This window comes from Daphnia pulex, chromosome 4, assembly GCF_021134715.1.
Source record: "Daphnia pulex isolate KAP4 chromosome 4, ASM2113471v1".
Taxonomy (NCBI): Eukaryota; Metazoa; Arthropoda; class Branchiopoda; order Diplostraca; family Daphniidae; genus Daphnia; species Daphnia pulex.
In genome coordinates this window covers 6,805,431-6,823,587 of record NC_060020.1, presented here as the reverse complement: position 1 = coordinate 6,823,587, position 18,157 = coordinate 6,805,431, and the positions used below count along the sequence as shown (strand labels likewise).

Sequence of the window (18,157 nt, the reverse complement as noted above, 5' to 3'; positions counted from 1 at the left end):
GAACGGGGATTCGGGAACTGTTGCTGGATCGCTGCCAGTTGCGAGCGCCCATGCAGCCAGTGGCCATAGTATCACATATGCAGCCGGTGCCAGGAATCCCGGAATATGGGTATGTAGGATAAGAACATCCTTCTGGGCATTGGGCATGCTGCGGCGCTGAGGCCATTAATGGCCGGCCAGCAAAATGCGCCTTTTCTTTCGCCTGTGTATATTTGTCGCGCCGCCGATCTATTGCGTTATAGATTGGCCTGGATGCGACTCTCGTGTGCTTCTGATTGAAACTCGATCTCTCTACAAGTGTAACTACTATACATGAATAAACAAATGAATGACGCACTTGAGACTAGAATGTGTGGCAGGCTTAAATGTGTAACGAAAGAAGAAGAAGAAGAAAACAAAAAAAGAAAAATGAAAATTCAAAAGAATTCGCCTGTAGCTGCTTTTGAAATTGACTTTGCGGGCGCGCGATGACGACGAAAGAGAGCCGGACGTGCAAAGAGAGAAGCAGGGAGGGAGGGGAGGGGGGGAAGAGCGTATAGAAAGAGAAGAGAGAGAGAAAAGAGCAACTTTTTCTCCGGCCCCGCCTTCCATCTCTTTCTCTTTCTCTCCCGTGTTTCTTCCTATTTTCACCTGCCGTGGTGGATGTGGGACCCCTTGTCGACTGTCGACAGGTTTTTTTTTTTCTTCTTCTTCTTCTTCTTCTTCTCTTTCTCTTTCTCTCGGCAAGCTCTCCCTTGCCCGCCTCTCTCTCCCTTTTGCGCCTTAGCCACCCACCAACCCCTCTTGCGCTGTGCAACGAGACCATCCAGCCAGCAGGTTCTTCTCTTATGTACGAAGAAGGTATGTCATCTCCAGCCATCCTCCACCACCACTTCCACCTTCTCCATCGGCACACTATCGCCACTATAGGAGCTGCTCCCCTCAACCCCCCCCCCACTCCCCACCCCACTAAAGTTACCTGTGTTTGTGTGTGTGTCTTCTCTCTTTCTTTTTTTTTCTTTTCCTATAACGTCGAGGAGAGAAGGCCCAACCCGCCCGCCCAAACGCCCGCCCGCCCGTCGATGTACGAATGTAGGTCAGTGGTATAAAACGCATCGAGCACCGATCAGTTGTGTCTGTATCCACGTGTCCTCACCAGGTACTGGTTCTCCTCTTCTTCCGCTCTGGTCTGCTCGCTTCCATCCCTCAGCCAACTTCGACGACTTGAATTTCTTCAGCAGAGTTTGTCACTTCTGTTATTCGGACTATCTCGTCTCAGCAAGTTCCGCACTAGCAGTGAACCAAACGAACAATTTTTCACATTCATTCAATCTTCCACTCCGCGAACTTCTTCGTCGTCCGGCAGAAAATTTCTCGACAGTGATCCGACCGAGTCGTGAAAGACTTTTGTCACTTTCGTCGCGTTTGCTCCATCGAGTGTCCGATTGACGAGGACCTAGCCCAGCCGTCTCCTGCAAGGACGACGGCCATCATCAGCCCACCACTCGCCGAATCTGTGCTAACAGATCGTCACTTGGCAGTTCTGCCAAATTCACCTACCTGTTGAATCATCCGACGCAGCAATGGCAAAGGTAAGCATTTTGAGAATCGATCGCCAGCATCAGCGGGCGATGGACGGATATATCTTTTTTTCATTTCCGGCTGCTTAACAAATCTGGACACATATAGCGCCAGTGGACAGAGAGATGTGGCGACGTGCGATCGGGTCTAGATGAGAACGGACGTACCGGGTCAGCTAGTAGTTGGCTGGGCCCAGGTCCGCTTTCAGCAGGCTCAATCTAGGTCGATCCATTAGAACTGATTGATCGCCGGCTTAAAGAAGAAGCCGGGGCCAATCTAGGTCGCTCTTCTCCTTTTATCTAGCTGTCCATATAGTTATTTGCTCTCTCTTTCTCTCTGATGTCCTTTTTTGTCCTCTTCTTTCATTTTCTCCGTACAAATAGTCGGTGCATTATAGGCAGACGATGCAGTCAGGGTCGATCTAGGTCGAGCTTGGCTTGTTTTGGTCGCCCGCTGGTCCTCCTATCCAGCCGGCCGGCTTATTTTTGCTTATGATGGAAACGCTCCGAGTATGGAGGGTTTGAACTAGGTCGACCTGTCATATCTCTTTTTCGCACAATTCCTGTCACAACCTCCGTATTAGAAAGAAAAAAGGTCGTCAAATATAAAAAAGCGGAATGATTGCCATCTCTCTTGAACTGGGCTGTATGTCCCCTTTTTTTTATTTGCTGGCCGGCTTAATGGGGACACGGCAGAAATTGTACTTGGGATAAAAAGGCGGCCGAGAAAAAGTAGGTGTATATACGGACACTCTACTGGCCTTCCTTCAATACAGGTGTATATTTACACACAGCAGAATAGTCAATTTCTTTCGTGTGGGAAAAAATAAAAAAGAATGTGAAGTAAAAAAAACTGTCAATATTGCGATGTCAGCCGGGCAGAGGGGGGAGGGAAACGGAATCGGGGACGTCAACTATTTGACTGTGTGATAGTCTTCAAGTATAACTAGACCGGCGTATATGTAAACTAACTATTATATATAAAAAAAAAAAAAGACATCAGCTTGACAATAACTAGGCAGAGAACAAAATGCCGGATAGAGTGTCACCGTTGTAAACGGTGCGTTTTGTGCATGTTGGAATGTTGTTGGCACACAACAACAATTTAAGCGGGCAACCGGGCGCGTCATTCACACACTCTGTGTTTGTGTGTGTATGAATGGATAGCGGGACATGTCAGAACAACAATGACTGAAGGGAAGAAGAAAAAGAAAAAAATAACAAGCAATTTTGAAAATAATAATAATAATAATAAAAAGAAACTAATTAGTAAAACTCTATATGAAATTGAATTGAACGAGTATTACTAGCTCGCCTTGATTATTTCGTATAGCATGTTACGCCTTTGTTCATTTTGTCATGTTTGGCGTTGTGTGCGAAATCTGATCAAGTTCATTCTTCCGTCAAAATAATTCGATTGGAAGAGAAATAAGCTCGCGCCTAAATTGGTTGTTGTCATGCGTGTTGGAATGAGAAAGTATCCAGTCGAGTGGCCATCCCCATCGAGAAAAGGAAAAAAAAGAAAAAGAACCAACACGACGATAGCGATAGAGAAAATCTTGTTGAATGGAAACATGTGCGGCTGCGGTCATTTTAATCTACAAAACAGAAGAAGAAAAAATAAATAAAGAAAAAGAAAAAAAAAAAAATCTCGCCGGAGAGTCTTTTCTCCGCGTCGTTCGGGAGAAAGCGGGCAGTCCGATCGCATAATTAGTTTTCCCCTCGCAGCGGTGAGTCCATCGCGAGCCTTCTTCTTCTTCTTCCTCTCCTTTTTTTTCGGTTGAAATGTGGCCCCAATCCGAGAGAGTGTCCGCTAGCCATAGTCCAGTCCTATTTCCCCTCCCTTCTCCAAACGAGAAACCAATACACGGAGCTGCAGCACGGAGTGTGTGTATATAACAGGTAGAAATAGAAAAGGTAATTTTCTTACAAGCCCCCAACGAAACCAGAAGAAGAAGGCGAAGAAGGGAAATATAGGCTCGTAAGGGATGGGCGCGGACCCAAAGAGAGAAGGGTGGAGTCCCTGTTGCAGGTGGGAGGTGGTGGGCAGTCAGTGCTAGAAGCTACAGGAGGAGGAGGGCAGAGGCTAAAAAGTGTGTCACACACCTACATACAAGGAGAGAGGGGCCCAACAACAGGTAGACAGCCCAGAGGAGGTTTGTCTTATATGCCGTGTGTGTGTGAGCCCGGTCAGAAGATTAAAAAAAAAGGCTCAATCTTTTATTTTTTCTTTAAAAAATGCCGGGGTAACACGAGAGGTACACACACGAGCCAAGGCGCGCTCTCCTCTAGCGCTATATAGAATACGAATAGATATAGTAGTAGCAGTAGCTCCCGCACGCTATCACTGGGCGAAAGGGAAGAAGTAAAAAGAAAAAGAAAAAAAAAGGGGCTCGCGACGGATGATGATGATTATGATGATTGTGCTGCTAGTGTGGTGTAGTAGTACTACTAGTAGTTGGTGTTGAACGTTCCGAGCCGGGCTTCCATGTCGTTGGCCTACTTCTTCTTTTTTCTTAGACGTGACTGTAGGATAAACGAGACGTTGGCTCGTTTGCATAGACTTAAATGTAGTAGTTTTGCTTTTCGCATTTGTTTAATAAAAAAATTATCTTTTTTTTTGCGCTTTTATCCTTCGGGTAAAATGGATTCTCTTTGGGTGGATTGGCAAAAAATAAAAGAACCGCTAGCCATTGTAATTCCTGGCGCGATTTCAAAACATTTCCGCATCATCCCTTTTTTTTCCGTTGTTGAACCCGCATATATGTTTTTTTTCTGTGTGAACTTGAACCGTGGCAATGGTCGCATTCGATGCGGTGGAGTTGATGATTACGTCGTTGGTCGAATAAAATTCTCTCACCTCTTTGCACCCGTAAAAAGAAATGATAATATAATGAAAATAATTGTCTCGGCTTCTAATACCATCCAGCGCACCGGAAGAATAATAGCAATAATAATCATAAAAAAATTAAATTAAATAAAAAGCCCGACCGCGTCTACAAAGATTATAATCGTCCCCCCTCTCTCTCTTTGTTTAAGATTAATTGTTTTCTTTTTCATTTCTTAGAGGAGAATTTGACCTTTACGTCGTTTCCCGAGCTAAAAGTGGTCCCCTTTTTTCTTCTTTCTTAAGAAGCATGAAGGCATGAAAAGGCTCAAATTCCTTATGATGACTCCATGCAGAGTGAATGTTGGATCATCATCACAGATATATACTCGGTCCGTCTTTCCCTTTTTAGCTACCGCGTACCCAGACGAGGGTGAGAGGGTTTTGGTGGGGGTAATTTTCAAGGAGGGTTATTTCTCTCTTTTGTGTTATTTTCTTTTGAATGAAACATTCCTTGGCCTATCATCCCCCCTTCTTACACAACAGGTAGACAGGAGAAAAAGGGGGTGGGGAGAGAGAAAGGGAGAGAGAAAAAAAACTTTCACCTGTTTTCCTCTCTCTCCCTAACCAGAGAAAAGGAAATATCCGACAGGTGTTTTGTGTAGCCGCCCCTGTTAAAGTTGAGAGGGAGAGAAAGGAAATTTAAAAAAAAATCCCAAAAAAATGACTCAACAATGTCTCGAACCCAGAAACCCCATGCGCCATAGACACCAAACACACAAAGTCTCAAAGATCTCTTATATTTCGCACAAGAAGAAGAATAAAATATGGGGATACATTTTTTTACCGATTTGAACAGGAAAAAAAAGAAGGGAGGAGAAAACGTAATCCGGGAACACATTCAAATTCAATCCGAAAAGGAGAGAGAGAGAGAAAATATCCAAGAATGAAGAAATCGCTGCAAAGCGACTGTGGGTCAGTGGCACAGAAGTGAGGTGCGGCTTCTTCTCGATTATTACGTGGCCGAGTTGTTGGGAAGGGAGAGAGAAAGAAGGAAGACGGTTGGATAGGAATAGGGACACGAAAAAGAACAACAGAGAGAGAGGCCCCTTATCCCTTATCCCATGGCGTGTCTAAACGCAATGTCTAGATAAGCCGCCCATAGTGGTCGTGGTATGCACTGGCATGTCTGTTTCTCTGCAGCCCAGTAGGCAACACACACACACAGTTCTTCTCGCTCGCTCTTGGGGTTCCTCTTCTTTCTTTCTTATCCGGAGAAAAAATCAGAATGGACGACCGGTTTCTTTTTCCTCCGCCGTTTTCTTTTTTTTGTTTTGCCTTTCCGTCTTTATGGACTTGCGTTGCTGCCAATGTTTTGTTTTTTCCCCGTGCATGGAGCGTCTACTATACACTATACACGCCATTTGGGCCGATCTGCCGCTGGAAGGCATCCGACTTTCACGGATTCATCCATACCTGTATGGGCTGGAACTCGATGAGCGAACGAATCAGAGTCTTGTCTCTCACCGAGTTTCACCTGACTTGGCCTTAAGGCTCAGCTCTCTCGTTCATCGGGCGAAAGAGAAAAGAGAGCTGGAAGCTCCCAGTGTAGGTGGGGGTACCAATGACCGCTTCATATTCCTCCTATGCCGGTTCCCGCACTGAGAAATTCTTTCACGAAAGAGAGAGAGAGAGAGAAGATTTTCAATGGGTTCCCATCGTGTGTGTGTGTGTGTGTATGTATGTGTGTCTCATATTTTCGTTTGTAGGGCGCCGGGCTCTTGCCACTTTCTCCGAGAGAGACTTGTGTGTGCGTGTAAGTTTGGCTGGGCTCCCACAGTCCCCAATCTATACGTTCGAGCTGCTGATCCCCTTCCGGGTGTTTTCTATTTATTTCTTTTCTCTTCTCTCCTTTTCTGGCCTGCGCCACTGTTGCGCTCCGCACACTATAGTAGTACCTGTTTCGGTCGTAATGGGGTCCCGGCGGTGGGCGCATCGGTCGCTAACAACAACAACAACAACATCAACATGCACTGACAGTGTAGTAGTGCCTGACATGCAGTGGCGCTGGAATGCCAACACAGAAGAGAACTCGTTTCGCCTTTCTGTGCGATCCGATCCTTTGGGGCATCTAATAACTAGAAAAAGGCAATGGGCACACACATACATCTCTTTTCACTTGGCACGCTCGTCAAGTCAAGATTGGGAGAAAGAAAAATGGGCTGGCACACTTGGCACACTTGCCAACCGACAACGGGAGAAAATAATAAATCGAACGAATGTCGAGAAAAAAGAAAGAAATCAAAATGAATCGAAGCTAAAAACTAAAGGCGGACTGATTTTGTTTTTTCTTTTCTTTTTTCTTGTCATCATTCGCCATTTTCTCTTTTTTTTTTTCTTCATTCGTTCGGAAGATTAGAGTCGCAAGAACAGTAGGGCAAACCGCTCGGGTGTCATCGCCTGCTGAATGGCTTGTAACAACATAATATGGCATGCTGAGTCAACTGCCGATCCGCAGGCGCCTCTTTTTCTTATTCAATTTTCAACTCGATTAGGCTAGCGCTAGAAAAACTGGCACAATGGTCTCGTGAATCTTCTTCTTTCACGCCCAATCGCTTGGATGTAGACCGCGGTAATGGCGCTAGAAAAAAAACTAGCGTGAAATGATCTAGCGCGTCAATTGCGCGTTGTATTTTATATAAATGAAAACGGTGCAATATCGAAGAATGATTGAAATTGATTTGTTGCCTTTTGCTGTTTCGCTCTCTTTAGTTTTCCGCTTGTCTGCTGCTCTTGGCGCTGACTGCCCTCGTCAGCTGTTGGGCTGAACCGGAACCTGCCGGACCCAATCCGTACATCGTCAACGCTGAAGAAAGAACATGGGGACATCTCCGCTCCGGAGGAAGCGGTTACGGCTATAGCGCACCCAAGGCTCCCAAGGCTCCTAAAGCATCGTATGGCGCTCCTAAAGCTCCCAAGGCTCCCAAGGCAAGCTACGGCCCACCAAAAGCCAAGGCTCCCAAGGCTCCTAAGGCATCTTATGGTGCCCCAAAAGCCAAGGCACCGAAGGCACCAAAGGCTTCTTATGGCGCTCCTTTGGCTCCCGCTTATGGAGCAGCTCCTCAGCCAGCCTACCACGCCCCACAGCCGGCCTATCACGCTCCTCAGCCAGCCTACCCTGCACCTCAGCCAGCATACCCCGCTCCTCAGCCAGCATACACTGCTCCTCAACCAACTTATGCTGCTCCACAGCCATCGTACGCTCCTCAGCCCAGTTATGCTGCTGCCCCTCAACCATCTTACGAACAAGCTGGACCCATCTACGCTCCTGAGCCAGTTTATGCTTCTGCTCCGGCCCCGTCATACGCTCCCGAGCCATCGTACGCAGCACCTGCACCAGCCTACGCACCTGAGCCATCTTATGCTGCTCCAGCTCCGGCCTACGCCCCAGAGCCATCGTACCCAGCACCTGCACCAGCCTATGCCCCAGAGCCATCTTATCCAGCTCCAGCTCCGGCCTACGCCCCAGAGCCATCGTACCCAGCTCCGGCTCCAGCCTATGCCCCGGAACCATCTTATCCAGCTCCAGCCCCGGCTTATGCTCCAGAGCCAGCTTACGCTGCCCCGGCCCCGGCCTACGCTCCTGAACCATCTTACGCCCAGGCACCAGCTCCATCATACGCACCTGAGCCAACTTATGCTTCAGCTCCTGCTCCAGTGTACGCACCTGAGCCAGCATACCCGGCACCTGCCCCACAGTACGATTCTCAACCAATCTACGCCCCGGCACCCGCTCCATCATACGCCCCAGAGCCGACTTATGCTGCCGAGCCGTCTTATGCTCCCCAACAGCCCTCATATGCTCCTCAACAGCCATCGTACGCTCCTCAACCTTCTTATGCTCCTCAACCCCAACAATCTTACGCTCCTCAGACGTACGCTCCTCAACCATCTTACCAACCAGCTCCAGTTTCTTCGTACGGCGCTCCAGCAAAGGCACCAAAGGCATCATACGGCGCTCCAGCAAAGGCCAAGGCACCTAAAGCACCCAAGGCTTCTTACGGCGCACCCGCAAAGGCACCAAAGGCATCGTACGGCGCTCCGGCTAAAGCTAAGGCTCCCAAAGCACCTAAAGGACAATATGGCGCTCCTAAGGCACAAAAGGCTCCCAAAGCACCTAAAGGACAGTACGGCGCACCCAAGGCCCCTAAGGCACCCAAGAAACCTAAAGGTACATATGGCGCACCCAAGGCTCCCAAGGCTCCTAAATCTTCTTACGGCTCACCCAAGCTGCCCAAGGCACCCAAATCGACCTACGGACCCAGCAAATCCAAGTTCAAGTTGCCCAAGATCAAGCTGCCCAAGATCAACTTCAAGTCCAAGGGTAAAGGACAGAGCTACGAGGTTTTGGACCCACCCTACCCCAGCCACGGATACGAAGAGATCCCTCAACCTTACCCCATCACTTTGGTTTACCAGCAACAACCGGCCTATCACCCAGCTCCTCAACCAGCCTACTCTCAACCCCAACAGTCTTACGCTCCTCAACCGTCTTACGCCCCAGCTCCTTCTCAGCAATCTTACGCTCCTCCCCAGCCTTCTTACGCTCCTCAACCATCTTATGCCCCAGCTCCTGAGCAGTCTTACGCTCCTCAACCATCTTATGCCCCAGCTCCTGAGCAATCTTACGCTCCTCAACCATCTTATGCTCCAGCTCCTGAGCAGTCTTACGCTCCTCAACCATCTTACGCTCCAGCTCCTGAACAGTCTTACGCTCCTGCTGCTCCTCAGCCATCTTACCAACCTGCTCCACTCCAGACTGCTTACGGCTCAGCACCAGCTCAACAAGAGCCAACATATGCTCCTCAGCCTTCTTATCCTGCCCCAGCTCCTTATGAAGCATCTGCCGCTCCGGCCGTTCCTTCTTACTCTGCCGCACCAGCACCAGCACCCGCTCCAGCACCCATTCCCGATCAGATCTACTCTGCCGCTCCCGCACAAGACCCCGTCTACGTTCCAGCACCGTCTGCAGCCCAGTATTCCGCTCCTGGCGCTTCCAGCTACTCTATCGTCCCCGTTGCCCCATCTCACGAAAACTGTGAATCCTGCGCCACGAACCCATGGGTACCGCTCGGCGGAACTCCCGTCTATGGAGTTCGTCCTGAAGATGTTCGCTCTCTGCCTTCCGCTTCTGCCCCAGCTCCAGTTGCTCCTGAATACACTCCACCAGCTGCTCCCGAATACTCTCCACCAGCTGCTCCCGAATACACTCCACCAGCTGCTCCTGAATACAACCAACCTGCTGCTCCCGAATACGCCCCACAGGTTGCTCCCGAATACACTCCAGAGGCAGCTCCTGAATACACGCCACCAGCAGCTCCTGAATATTCGCCACCAGCTCCAGTTTCTTACTCCGCTCCTGCTGCTGTAGAATACTCTGCTCCAGCTGCCAGCTACGACTCGCCCGTCGAGGAATCCATCGCCATCAGCCAACCTTCCGACGATGTTCCCGAGGCTGTTGCTCCATCCAGCGACTCGTACAATGACTTGGTTGCCGCCGCTCCTACTTACACCCCCGTCGAAGAAGCTCCTCAGCCAGCCACTCCGGATGTTGTCCAGGAGCCCATCCAGTCATATTTCATCCCGGCCGAGCCAGTTTCCGTTCCAGCGTACGACATTCCAGCTGTCCAGGAAGACTACCTTTTGCTGTCTCAACCTGAAACGACGTCGGCTCCTTTCATTCCTCTGCCCGTTGACGAGCCGGCCATCGTGACCGCTGCACCCGAGTCTTTTACCTACTCCTCTTATAGCGTTCCCGAGGCTGCACAGGAGCCAGTAGCTGTTCCCGTTGAAGTGCCCTTCACTGTGCAACAGGAGGAAGCAGTCCAGGTCTACGAAGCTCCGGCTCCCGTAGAAGAAGCACCCCAGCAAGTGGCCGTCTTCTTTAGCGCACCCGCCCAACAGGTGGTGGCTGCTCCGGCCATCGAATACCTACCGCCGTCAGCGTAAGTTCAAAAAAGTCTTTCTTCAGTTTTTTGAACCACCACCGCACCGCGGCCATTTGATCACATAAAAAAATGTGTGTGTGTGTTTTTTTTTCATTATTATTATTGATTTCTGCACCTTTGTCCCTTATCATGTTTTATTTTTACAAGTGTGTCATCTTTTCATACCTACCTTGCCCAAGAGAAGCATAGTAGCCCTCCTTAACATTTTTATCGTCGGTGTGAGAGTGTGAGAAAAACACAAATGACAAAAACTCCCAGAAAAGAACGAGAAACAGCAAACAAGACAAAGATTATTACAAAAGAAAAGAAACAAAAAAAAATGATGATGAAGGTGATTTGAAGACGATAGAAAAATCGGATTGGAAAAAATAAAACAAATAAAAGAGGCTGACGTGTCAGAGAAGGAAATCGGTGACTGGCTTATCGGTTAGTCCTTTCTGACACGTCCCACCACCAAATTTTCAAATAATTTCCAAAAGACCTTTTTCAATCTCTCGCGCGGTTGAATCGGTTTGAAAATCCAATCCGATTTTGATGCTCAAGTTCTCCCTCTCTACCCACACGTCATTAAACAAACCAAATGCTTGTTTATTATCGTATATACATACCTTACCCCCTCGTCTCGTCGCGTCAGTTCCAGAATTTCTTAATTCATTTTTCTTCCATGATTTCTTGATGATGATACAAAATAACGATGAAAATCTCCTTCATTTTCTCTGTCCTACTTTTGATCAGCAACACCATCTTCTTCTCTCTCTGTCTTTATTCTGTCGCACACTCCTATTTCCAGTCCGCTCATCCGCACACCAATTTTTTTTTTTTTCGGTTCCGTCAGTTATTAAAGATACCAGCGGCGTTGATATCAAACAGAACGCTGATTGTACCATTTGCTCACTTTTTATTCTGCATAATTTCCCATTTTTTCTCCCCCTTGTTCAATGACAATATCTATGAATATATATTATATATATATATATGGTAGGACTCTTTCCCTCCACCTCTTCTTCCCGATCGCAAATCGAGACGGAGATGGAATTCATTGAGAGAGAGTATGTGGTTAGAGAAACTTTTCCGAGAGACGCTGGACACAGAAGTTGTCTGTTCTAGTAAAAATGACGAGCGGTCAAAGAGTTCTATTTTATATATATACGAGTGGCGAAGTAACTTTTCTTTTGAATTTTTTTTTTTTAAAGATGATTTGATTTTCACAATTTTTTTTTTAGTAAATTTTCCATTTTATTTTTTAATGTCCCACTGTTTTCTTATTTTTGCTTTCATTCTTGTCTGCATCTATAATCTTTTCTTTATTATCGCTACACCGAAAGCAAACCCACCTCTCTCAACCAAAACCAAACATCACATTTTTTTTTCTTATTTTACAGTTATATTCCCTCTTTACATTTTTACATTTGTTCTTTCATCTTTATTCATTTTGCTGGACAACAAAACATTCCGTTATAACTTTTTGATTTTCTTTCATTCCAATTTGTTTGCAACCCGTCAAATCTGTCTTCCTTTCATGCACATTTCGCAATTTTCATTATTCATTTTATTGCCGGGTGTTGTGGTGTGGAGCATCCGCTTGAATCGCCGAGCGCTGTAGAGCGGACCCACCCCACACACTCTGTTCTTAAAAAAAATAAAAATGAATAAGAAAATGAACAAATGAACTTAAAAAAGCAAGATCTAAAATTTTAAAAAAATTAATTTCATTAAAAAACTAGAAGGACAAATGAAAACGCGTGAATTAACCAATATACGATGACCAAGATGAACGACGAAGAAATTCGTGCAGAATAAGAAAAGAAAAAGAATTCTCTCTAGTGTGTTTCTTCTTCCCTTTGGCTCTCTTTCTTTCTCTTTCTCAACCCTGCTGTTGATGTATGTGTGCGTGTGTGTGTGTGTCTGTTTGAAAGAGAACAAAATATAAAACAAAACTACAATGGCATTCTTCAAACCAACTGTACTATGTGCATCATCCCGTAGTTGCGCTTGGTAGAGAACAACCGAAAAACGGCACACCGAAAACCAAAATTTCGGGTCATCTCGAAAAGAAAAAACACAAATTTATTCCGTGCACCTCGGAGCGTTCCACGTTCATCATCTCTCGTCCCGCGGCTTCTCCTGATGACATATACACATCACCTCTTACCTGACTGACTTTCTCTCCCTCCACCGGACTCCTTATTTTTTTTTTCCTTACAAACAACACACAAGACTGACCTGCTTTTGATTCGGACGTTCTCTTCTTCTTTCTCTTTCTCACACAACAACAACGAAAAAATCCTTCTCTTCTCTGTCCCATTCTTTATTTTTTTGTCTGTGCTGATGACGAAGCTTATATTCATATTTTCGCTTACGACAACTTCCTTTTCCGGGTTTCTTGAAATGTTTGAACCGTTGCGACGACGTCATTTGACATGATTTTTCCCCCCATACCACGGTGTATTTACCCTTTGATCCTTCCAACTCCTCCTCCTCCTATTTTGACTTATTACGTAGTTCTACAAATTTGCATGATGACGCGTTTTGAATTCTGTTTTACTATTTGACTATTTGACTGAACCAAAACTGACTGAAAACCAAAACTGGCATGTACTGTTGTCTTATGTGAATGTGTTTCACAGTGAGACGGACGAATCCATTGACGTTGACATCAGACAGAAGGAGGAGACTCCGACCGACTACCAAGACGTTGCCTACGCTGTCCCGGACCCCGTCCCAGTCCCTGCCCAACCGGAATACGAAGCTGAAATCCCGGTCTTCGCTGAGCCGGCCTACGGTTCACGTATCACTCAACGCTTGCCCGAAGGTACCCATTCCGGTTTCATAGAAAATAGTTCCGTATAGACGACAAGATTCTGTGCAAACACGAAACAAACAAAAAACAGACAACTATACACACAAACAAAAAAAATTGGTAGGAACAAACACAGTATAGATAACGATGGGAAAGGGTGACCGAAATTGGATCTGATTATGATTGGTTTTATGTAATTAATAAGTATGTATACGTGTGATGACACCTTTTCAGTCAAAAAGTGTAGGCATACAAACCTAGTTTCCTTTCCGGTTTGGATGAGTATGTGTAACGGAGGAAAAAGCGGACACACTGGGTTTTTTCCAATATGTGAACCACTTGGGTTTGGATATGATACGTAACACGTAATTATGGGGAAGAAGATAAAAAAGAAAATTGACCAGAAGGAAAAAAGAGGAGTTAGTAAATAGATTGTCATGATGTATATTGCTCGTATTAGACGGAACCCTTCTTGCATCACTTTGTTACAGGCTTGAGCCGTTGGACAAGGAAATATTAGGGACTACAACCCAGCTCAAACGAAAACACAAAAAAATTAAATAAAACTTAAAAAAAAAGAATCACATTGAGAGAGTAGAGTGCCACGCATCGTGCGTCGTGTGTGTCTAATATGAAACAATAGAGAAAACACAATCATACATCAAGTCACGGTTTACAAGACTATCCGTTCGACGAAAACATTAAATAAAATAAGAAACCGAAACAGAACGCGGCACGCCAACCCACCTTTGATTTCTCCACGAAACCGTCGCTAAATTACAACCCCAAAAAATCAAACCTTGTTACCCAATTCCAAACCTTTTATCAATCTACCCAACCGACCAAAACCAAAAAAAAAAATGAGACACAGCAATCAAGCGGGAAGCGAAACGACGTTTTTCGCTGTGTCCTCTTCCCTTTAAATTCTTCACCACAGAAACGCATTATCCCCTCCCCCCACCCCAGAGGCAAAAATAGAAAACAATTGAATAGCATAGTAGTAGTTTAAACCAATTACCCATTGTAGTATACCCCCCAAAATAGAAAACGTAGACAAGACAAAAAGGAAGATTACAGTGAAATATTGTACCACCTTCCGGTTTAGCTTTTCCTGTATCGTTTTGTGCCAATTATTAGCTTTCTTTTACCTTTCTGTCTCTTGCTCTCTTTCTTGCTCCTTCCTATCACTAGCTGTTGAACATTTTTTTTTTTCCTTTTTTTTAGAAAATTTAGAAAATCGTTTTCAGTTGGTATGGAAAACGAAATTTAACTTGAATCTTTACCTTCCGATACATTTTGTAATTGATTACGATTTAAAGAACAATTTTTTTTTGCTCTTCTCTTGCCTATCCCATCTGAACGGTCGATTCTTCTTATTACTTTGTTTTTTTCTTTATTACTGTAACGTAACGAAAGAGGGAGGGGGGGGGCCACTGGACACATGCATCCGAGAAAATCTGCAACGGCTCGAAGACTCCTTCTTTCCACTATCCGCGTGCCGACTTTCTTATTTCGTTTCTCTCTCCTTTTCCGCAAGATCAATCAACCATAATATTTCGATTCTGATACAGCATAGATTTTTGACAGTTACACACATAGCTAAGGCGCCCCGACGTGGCCGGGGGCGCCGCCACCTCATCAGCTTCAGCTCTGCCGCTTTTTCCGGAACAATATCCAATCTAAAAAAGCCTTAAAGTTATTCCAATCCAATTTCACAGCCTTATAGCCTATAGCCTCCACACACATCACAGACATACACACAAGCACATCTTCCCCTTGTTTTTGCCTTAATAGACCTATTTCCTGCTATTTTGTCCTCGCAAAACGAGAACATTACCGCAGAAAAAAAAACAAAAAAAAAACCCGAACCGCACACAATCAAAATCCATTCCGCTCTCTCCCGAAAAAAAAAACCTTGCTCCCGATTTCCTTTTCCCTTCCGTCTTGTGTGTTCTTCCCTATGCACCCAGCACACCTTTCTCTATCCCCAGCGCGGAAGTGGAACGCACACGCTGAGCTCTCGTCGAGACACAATGGCACATCACCGGCAACCGAAACCATATGATAAAAATGAAACCTTGATCCTTTTTTGTTCGTATGTTATACCTGTTTACCAAACCAGCTCCACACGCAAAAAAATACCCTTCCTTGCCTATCCAGCCTTTTAAACCCCCGACCAAAAAGCAACGGGCGCTCGCTGCAGCTACGACCTGATTTACTATTGCAGAAATTCAGCCCGCTCCGTACAGACCCGAATTGGAAGAAGAAGAAGCTCCGGCCCCAGTTGCGCCCTACAGTCCGCCCGCCTTGGTCTACGCTGTTCCTGAGCCGGAGCAGCCCGTCGTGGTCCAACAGCCCGTAGTCCCTGAATCGCCCATCTCCACCATCGATGCCGTCCGTTGGGACCAGCCGGAAGAGGATCAGCAGGTATTGCAGGAATTCGTCCCCGTCGTCAGCCAGGAGGAGGAAGTCTACGTCCAGCAGCCGCAAGCCCCTACCTACGTCCAAGAGGAAGAGGCTCCCATCCAGGAGGATAGCCTTTTGCTCTCCGTCGGACAGGAACTCAGCCAGGAGCCGGAATACCAGGAGCCAGTCCGCCAAGTTGAGCCGGAACTCGTTCAACTGCCAGTTTACCAAGAGCCTGTCCAGGTTCCAGAGCAGACTTTCCAGGTAGAGGAGCAGGAGGTGCCGACTGTCGAGCAGCCCGTGGAGATCCAGCAGGAGCAGGAGGAGGAGTACGTAGAACCCGTCCAGATCCAGCAAGCACCCGTCCAGATTCAGCAAGAAGTCGTCCAGATCCAGCAGGAACCCGAGCAGACGTACCAGATCTCGCAGGAATACCTTCCGCCCTTCCCGACTTACAAGAACGTCGAAGTTGAACCGGAAGAAGCGCCAGCCCTTCCCGATTACGAGCCCGTAAGGATTGTTCAACAGGAGCCGGAGATCGTCCAAGAATACTTCGAGCCCGTCCAGGTTGTCGTGCAGGAACCCGTGGTGATTCCCGAGGTCGAACAAGAATACGTCGAGCCCGTTCAGATTGTCCAACAGCCCGAGGTCGAGCAGGAATTGGTTGAACCAGTGCAGATCCCCGAATTGCCAGCCTCAATCCAGGGTGAAGAGCCGGAGCAGTCGTACCAAGTCGAGCAGGAGATCGAGAAGCAGCAGGAGCAGGCCAGCAGTCCGAAATACCAGGAGCCCATCGATCAGCAGTTCAATTTCCAGCAGACGATCGAGAATTTCGCCAAGCAACAGACGGACGAAAATTTGGCTCCAGTCATTTCGGCTAACAAGCAAGCAGGTAGAGGTCGCCCCATCCGACCGCGCCCCATCATCTTCCAGCGGACGGAAGAAGATTTATTCCAGGCGGGTTTCCCCGAAGTAGCCGCACCGGAAGGTGACGACGTTCCCTTAGAGGAGCAGGCCGCCATTCGTGAGGCCATCTTCGAGCTCAAAAAGGAAAGTCGATCGGGTTAATAAAGATGGTCCCACTTTGTTCTTATACCTCTTCTCTATATCCCCCGTTACTCTTGTTATTCCTTCACAGCTCAATCACGCATCAGCGGCATTGATTCAGACAGCTCTATATTAATCAAATCAAACCAAAACCGATTTCAGACACAAACAATCAGCCAGGAACAGGAAACACAAATCGAACTCAAATGTCTCGTTGTAACAAACAAAAAACCGTGCAACATATTTTCTCTCTCCGCATTGATTTTATCTTTTACACCGCACATCAGACACACACACACACACACAAAACATTTTTTTCTGAAAAAAATGCACAAAAACCCTTCCAGTAAGTCTTGTCGACGCATTGTAAGGAGGACGTACTCGCCTGGTGCACGTACCGTCTGCCCAGCATCACCCGGCCCGTGCTTCTTTTGTAAATAGATGAATCCCCCCTTTTTTTTTTTAAAGTTTTCTTTCTTTATCATTTCCCACTTTTCTGTGAGTCCTCCTCTCCCAACTGTGTTCTTTCTGGACGACACTTCTCGTTTTCTTGCCTTGTTACTTTTTTTCATTCAGGCCAGAAAATGTGTTTTCTATTTCTCTGCATTTCTTATTTTTGTTCTTATTATACTCTTGAGTGACTGCACATGATGATGATGATGATGTTTAACTTCCCATTTTATTTTAACATGAACTCTCGCGCGGGATATTATTATGGTTTGCCCGACAGCGGCTGAAACACCAATTCTTATAACTTCCTTTTTTTTTTTGAAATTTTTCTTGTTGTTGATGTTGTTGGTTTCTTTTGGTTATCCAATTTTTTTTTTTTTTTTTTTTTTAATTATCATTATTTCGTAGAAAGACTTTGGGGAAAGTAGTTAAAAAATTTTGAAAACGAGGATGAAAAACCTGAACAAATTTTAAGGATATGCTCGGAAAGTGGATGAAACCCAATGTTATGTATTAACCCGTCAGACTTCTATTTTTTTTTTTTGGACACGAAAGCGCGTGTGATCTGCCATTTTTGGAACTTGGTCGAGATCCCAACTAACTCACATCATCGCATAACCAATCAGCCAACAAACAAAACCAACAACCCCAACCAACGAGAGATGATATGTGTATGTGGTAGTCAATGTTGCTCAACCAAGTTTGGCTATCGTATCGTAGATATTCGTCTTGAATCTTGATATACCCTTCCAAATTTCATACCCCACTCTTTTCCACTGTTTGTTTTTTTCTTTCTATTGTTTCAACTTATTGCAAAACTCTTCATCTTTTTTTTTTCTCTTTGATATGCTGTATCTTCCACCCACCTTTCACGTCGATATACCCCCTTTTTTTATCATGAACCATAATAAATATATTCGGATTGTCCGTTTTTTTTCGATGTCAAATCAGGAGTTCCGTGTTCAGTTCATTTTTTATTCAACAGCCCTCCGAGTCATAACCTACTCCACTGGAGGTTCTCTCTAGTTCACAGACAGATTTCTCCTTCATTTTTTATTCT

The 18,157-nt window shown here is 46.0% G+C and overlaps 1 protein-coding gene across 1 annotated transcript; it reads left to right on the top strand.

The window, feature by feature from the left end:
- The first annotated feature begins 1,095 nt into the window (after positions 1 to 1,095).
- LOC124193174 (titin-like) lies at positions 1,096 to 18,044 on the top strand. Its single transcript, XM_046586857.1, has 4 exons — positions 1,096 to 1,571; positions 7,159 to 10,391; positions 13,022 to 13,206; positions 15,422 to 18,044. Exons 1-4 carry the CDS (start codon positions 1,563 to 1,565, stop codon positions 16,666 to 16,668), a joined length of 4,674 nt encoding a protein of 1,557 aa, XP_046442813.1. The 5' UTR covers positions 1,096 to 1,562; the 3' UTR covers positions 16,669 to 18,044.
- Positions 18,045 to 18,157: the final 113 nt, after the last annotated feature.

What these genes read in the sequence shown, in the direction of transcription:
- LOC124193174 (XM_046586857.1), top strand. An exon ending in GAATACCTACCGCCGTCAGC is followed by an intron (nt 10,392 to 13,021) that starts GTAAGTTCAAAA and finishes TGTGTTTCACAG; the next exon opens with TGAGACGGACGAATCCATTG. An exon ending in CACTCAACGCTTGCCCGAAG is followed by an intron (nt 13,207 to 15,421) that starts GTACCCATTCCG and finishes TTACTATTGCAG; the next exon opens with AAATTCAGCCCGCTCCGTAC.